The 6,000-nt window shown below is 46.3% G+C and overlaps 1 protein-coding gene across 5 annotated transcripts in view; it reads left to right on the forward strand.

Moving 5' to 3' along the window:
• LOC119955231 overlaps positions 1-5,386 on the forward strand; it is a 53,881-nt gene extending 48,495 nt beyond the window's left edge. For all 5 annotated transcript variants that reach the window (XM_038781256.1, XM_038781258.1, XM_038781254.1 and 2 more), the window contains 3 exons: positions 2,564-2,634; positions 2,732-3,013; positions 4,989-5,386. In XM_038781256.1, coding sequence (XP_038637184.1) covers positions 2,564-2,634; positions 2,732-3,013; positions 4,989-5,021 — 386 coding nt within the window. In that variant the 3' untranslated portion in view covers positions 5,022-5,386. The remainder of the gene's footprint in view (positions 1-2,563; positions 2,635-2,731; positions 3,014-4,988) is intronic.
• Positions 5,387-6,000: the final 614 nt, after the last annotated feature.

The following is a 6,000-nucleotide window of genomic DNA, read 5'->3' on the forward strand; positions in this document are numbered from 1 at the left end:
CAAGAAACACGAAACGGTACAAAAGAGGCTTTATTACCGTGAGATGTTATTCCCTCAAGTGGAGCTGTAAAATGGCAGCTCAGGAGACCTCATGGATATTTATACTGCTCCCTGTGGGCGGAGCTAGCCGGCAATGGCTTACCGACAAACTATGCAGGGGCTTACCGGCAAACCTGTAATAGCAGGTACTATTGTACATCCCCTAATAGAGGCACACACATATACAGTGGTATTACCACAGCGGGGAAGACTTCCATTAAGGCTCAATAATTAGATTTAAATATATTCAAGTGGTGCGGGGTTGACCATTAGGATTGTCCCTGGGGCTCCCCGCGAAGGGGGTGAGTGACAGGGTGCTCTCGGGGGTCTGGGTCGGGGAGGGGAAGATATCCGATATCTACAAGCTTATGCAGGAGAAGGAAGAGGCGTCAGTAGAGGAGCTGAAAACGAAGTGGGAGGGGGAACTGGGGGAACAGATCGAAGACAGGACATGGGCTGATGCCCTGGAGAGGGTAAATTCTTCCTCCTCGTGTGCGCGGCTTAGCCTCATCCAATTCAAGGTGCTGCATAGGGCCCACATGACTGGGACGAGGATGAGTAGGTTCTTTGGGGGTGAAGACAGGTGTGTCAGGTGCTCGGGGAGTCCAGCGAACCATGCCCATATGTTCTGGGCATGCCCGGCATTGGAGGAGTTCTGGAAGGGGGTGGCGAGGACGGTGTCGAGGGTGGTGGGATCCAGGGTCAAGCCAGGATGGGGACTCGCGATCCTTGGGGTTGGGGTAGAGCCGGGAGTGCAGGAGGCGAAAGAGGCCGGTGTGCTGGCCTTTGCGTCCCTAGTAGCCCGGCGAAGGATTTTGCTACAGTGGAAGGACGCGAGGCCCCCAAGCGTGGAGACCTGGATCAATGACATGGTGGGCTTTATTAAGCTTGAGAAGGTTAAATTCGCCCTGAGAGGATCGGTGCAAGGGTTCTTTAAACGGTGGCAACCTTTCCTCGACTTTCTGGCTCAACGATAGGGTACTGGGACAGTAGCAGCAGCAACCCGGGGGGGGGGGGGGGGGGGGGACGTTGATTATGTTGGCTTATTTTATTTAAATTTGATTTATCTAATTTTAATTTATGGTTAAGTTCTCTTGTTTGGGGGGGTGGGGGAATGTGATACATGTGATGTTACGGTATGGGGGGAATTGTGGGTGTTATGGGGCTGTTAGTTGCATATTACTGCTTTTTGCTATACTTTTTGTTATATTTTCTGTAAAAAATTCCAATAAAAATTATTTAAAAAAAAAAAAGGATTGTCCCTGGGGTTGGGACAACCGCGGGAAATCCCACTGGCGTATACTGTTTTGGGACTCCTGCGGGATTTCCCCCTACTACTGCCGATTAACCCCCCCCCCCCATATTGGCAGCAACGGAGGCTGGGGATTGAGGGTGATTTAGAGATGTGGATCAGAAATTGGCTAGTTGAAAGAAGACAGAGAGTGGTAGTTGATGGGAAATGTTCAGAATGGAGTTCAGTTACGAGTGGCGTACCACAAGGATCTGTTCTGGGGCCGTTGCTGTTTGTCATTTTTATAAATGACCTAGAGGAGGGCGCAGAAGGATGGGTGAGTAAATTTGCAGACGACACTAAAGTCGGTGGAGTTGTGGACAGTGTGGAAGGATGTTGCAGGCTACAGAGGGACATAGATAAGCTGCAGAGCTGGGCTGAGAGGTGGCAAATGGAGTTTAATGTGGAGAAGTGTGAGGTGATTCACTTTGGAAAGAATAACAGGAATGCGGAATATTTGGCTAATGATAAAATTCTTGGTAGTGTGGATGAGCAGAGGGATCTCGGTGTCCATGTACATAGATCCCTGAAAGTTGCCACCCAGGTTGATAGGGTTGTGAAGAAGGCCTATGGTGTGTTGGCCTTTATTGGTAGAGGGATTGAGTTCCGGAGCCATGAGGTCATGTTGCAGTTGTACAAAACTCTAGTACGGCCGCATTTGGAGTATTGCGTACAGTTCTGGTCGCCTCATTATAGGAAGGACGTGGAAGCCTTGGAACGGGTGCAGAGGAGATTTACCAGGATGTTGCCTGGTATGGAGGGAAAATCTTTTGAGGAAAGGCTGATGGACTTGAGGTTGTTTTCGTTAGAGAGAAGAAGGTTGAGGTGACTTAATAGAGGCATACAAAATGATCAGAGGGTTAGATAGGGTGGACAGCGAGAGCCTTCTCCCGCGGATGGAGGTGGCTAGCACGAGGGGACATAGCCTTAAATTGAGGGGTAATAGATATAGGACAAACGTCAGAGGTGGGTTTTTTACGCAAAGAGTGGTGAGGCCGTGGAATGCCCTACCTGCAACAGTAGTGAACTCGCCAACATTGAGGGCATTTAAAAATTTATTGGATAAGCATATGGATGATAAGGGCATAGTGTAGGTTAGATGGCCTTTAGTTTTTTTCCATGTCGGTGCAACATCGAGGTCCGAAGGGCCTGTACTGCGCTGTATCGTTCTATGTTCTATGTTCCCTTCCATATTGTCATTTTTGACTGAGAAAGAATTAATTTGTTTTATAGGAGATGAGCAGAAAACCATCGAGCAGATTATTTCACTTTTGAGCAGGGAAGGAGACATTATAGAAAACGAGGTAAGTCGAATAATTATTCTCATGTTTTCAATGTCTGTCTGTAATTTAACATTTTTTTTTGCCTGCTTGATTTCCTTTCTTCCATCTGTTGAACTAGATTAAACAAGACCCCAACTTTAGCAGACTACTTGGCGAAAAGCCGTCACTTTCCATTTTTAATCAAGTTATGGATTCTGTTCTTGAAGTAGCTTTGCCGCCAAAAACGGATTCTGAGCTGGAGAGTGAAACGGAACGGAAGTTGAAGATGATCGCTTTCGTTGTCCATGCAACCACCAGGTTTGCAGCTGATGGCAATCACCCAATGGCTCAAATTATGGGTTTTGGAACAAAGTATTTGCAGGAAAACTGCATCAGTTGGGTCGCACAGAAAGGAGGCTGGGTGAGTCGATACCGCAAATCCATTAAAATCTATTCCTGTTTTTCCTTGATGAATGAATGCCAAAGTCATGTTTTCAGTGTAGTCAACGAGCTGATATAAAACCCCTTGGTTTTGGCACTGAATCACCATTAATTAGCTGACATTATCTTTGATCATCTTTTGGTCATTTTGAAAACCTTTTCTTGAGGTTTTCTTATTCTGCTGTACAAATGTCCTCAAAAGGGCGGCGCAGTGGTTAGCCCTGCTGCCTCACGGTGCAGAGGACCCGGGTTCGATCGCGGCCCTGGGTCACTGTCCGTGTGGAATTTGCACATTCTCCCCATGTCTGCGTGGGTCTCACCCCCACAAGCCAAACATGCGCAGGGTAGGTGGATTTGCCACGCTAAATTGCCCTTTAATTTGAAAAAAAAAGAGAATTGGGCACTTTAAATTAAAAACAAATACTGTACAACTGTTTCCATGACCTTATTTCACCCCTTTTTCCAAACCTTGCATCCAATCTAATTGGTCTGAGTAATGTGACCTGCTGTAGTGTCTAACTTCCTTTCCACCTCCTCAGACATCACTAATAACTGCACTCCCCATCTAATTGCACCTTTCCAACAAAACCTGGCTCTGTTACTTGCCCCTACTTTATATTTCAGCCAATAGTCACATTCTACATCTATTTTAAATGAATCTCTTGTGAATTATTTTGTAGCATTTCCTTTCATTCAAGGTCTTCTCCAGACCTTCTTGAATTTGCACATCTTGCTTAATCACTTCCCTATCACAGTGCAACATTAAAAAAATACTGTCAATAGTTACTTCATTTCCCTGGCATTGCGTAAAGCTATAATCTGTATGTAGAGATAGGTTCTGGATTAATAAGAGGAATCGGGGGTTATGGGGAGAAGACAGAAGAAACAGTGATTAATGGAGAAGGAACAATGGCTTGGAATTACAGAAATCTACAGAGTTAATGGACGCACCTTTTGAATGGTTCTTTCAATAATTCCTTCATTTCACACTTGCATGGAAAAATCCCAGTAACGAAAATTAGATTAAAACACCCTGATATTGTAATAATAATAATTATAATCTTTATTAGTGTCACAAGTAGGCTTACATTAACACTGCAATGAAGTTACTGTGAAAAGCCCCGAATCACCACATTCCGGCGCCTGTTCGGATACACGGAGGGAGAATTCAGAATGTCCAAATTACCTGATAGCACGTCTTTCGGGACTTGTGGGAGGAAACCGGAGCCCCCGGAGGAAACCCACGCAGACACGGGGAGAACGTGCAGACTCCACACAGACAGTGACCCAAGCCGGGAAACTAACTTGGGACCCTGGCGCTGTGAAGCAGCAGTGCTAACCACTGTGCTACCGTGCTGCCCTTATAGTGATTTTGTAAAGATATCCCTGATGTGTGGATATGGAAGGGGCAGTTTAATTAATGAGAGAGATCATTGCCGTAGGTTTACCTCAATGGTACAAGCAGACTTCCCAGGCAGAGGCATCATGTGGAATGTATCATATCGCATAACCAATCCATCAGTTTAATTTCCCCTTTGTTATTCCACTATATTTAGGGCAGCACGGTAGCACAATGGATAGCACTGTGGCTTCACAGCGCCAAGGTCCCAGGTTCGATTCCCCGCTGGGTCACTGTCTGTGCGGAGTCTGCACATCCTCCCCGTGTGTGCGTGGGTTTCCTCCGGATGCTCCGGTTTCCTCCCACAGTCCAAAGATGTGCAGGTTAGGTGGATTGGCCATGATAAATTGCCCTTCGTGACCAAAAAGATTAGGAGGGGTTATTGGGCTACGGGGATAGGGTGGAAGTGAGGGCTGAAGTGGGTTGGTGCAGACTCGATGGGCCGAATGGCCTCCTGCACTGCATGTTCTATGTTGTATTTTAGTTTATTTTGCAGATGTTTTTGTACGTTTATATGTACTGTCAATAAATGACCATTCCATTTCCTTCCTTCCAGGCAAAGCTAATAGAGGAAGAACATATTGACTGACTGTAAGATGCCCGGCTGTCACGTTATCTAAATATTTTCCAAGGAGATGGCGTGGCCTTGTACCTCACCAGTCGTGTTTCTCAAACTCGCTCACATCGCGATGAAGAGTTACCACACACTTCAGATGAATCAGTTCACCTTTAGGATCTGCGACAGCGGGAAAACTAACTGGAATCTTATGGAAAACGGACTTATTCTGCAAACAAACGAGTTCCAAAGGCAATGTTCTGTAAAGATTCTATATATAATGTATATTTGGGATGGGGGAAGGTGCATTACAACAGTGTGAGATGTGGGCAGCACGGTGGTGCAGTGGGTTAGCCCTGATGCCTCACGGCGCCGAGGTCCCAGGTTCGATCCCGGCTCTGGGTCACTGTCCGTGTGGAGTTTGCACATTCTCCCCGTGTCTGCGTGGGTTTCGCCCCCACAACCCAAAGATGTGCAGGGTAGGTGGATTGGCCACACTAAATTGCCCCTTAATTGGAAAAATTAATTGGGTACACTAAATTTATTTTAAAAAAAGAATAGTGTGAGGTGTAGTTTCTGAAGCCCCATGCCATGAACTCTGGGCTGTGTTAGGTCAGTGACAGGGTGGCAGTGATGCAGATTGTAGCAGTGGGAAGCCAATTATACTAACTCGAGGTATTTTTCTCATTGTATGTAATTCAATGGAATTTAACGGTACCTTTTAAATTAAATGAGGTGCTCGGGGACTACCATCAGATCCCCAACTGTTCAAATGTGTGAGCATCCATGCAAGACCTCCATGTTCCGAAGGAAAATTGCCTTCCATTGGAGTGGAGATTTTGCTGAAAGGGACAAGGTGACCATTATGGTCACAAAGCTGAAGGTCAGCCTTCAGATCTAGTTGCCCCTCAGTGGGGCAAGCAGAGGCAATCAGGTGAATCAGCAAGACGTGGGACCCACCAAAGGACATCTGGTGCAAGAGCAGCAACCAGTAAAGGGGATTGAAACAGAC

Source organism: Scyliorhinus canicula, chromosome 20 (assembly GCF_902713615.1).
Source record: "Scyliorhinus canicula chromosome 20, sScyCan1.1, whole genome shotgun sequence".
Taxonomy (NCBI): domain Eukaryota; kingdom Metazoa; phylum Chordata; class Chondrichthyes; order Carcharhiniformes; family Scyliorhinidae; genus Scyliorhinus; species Scyliorhinus canicula.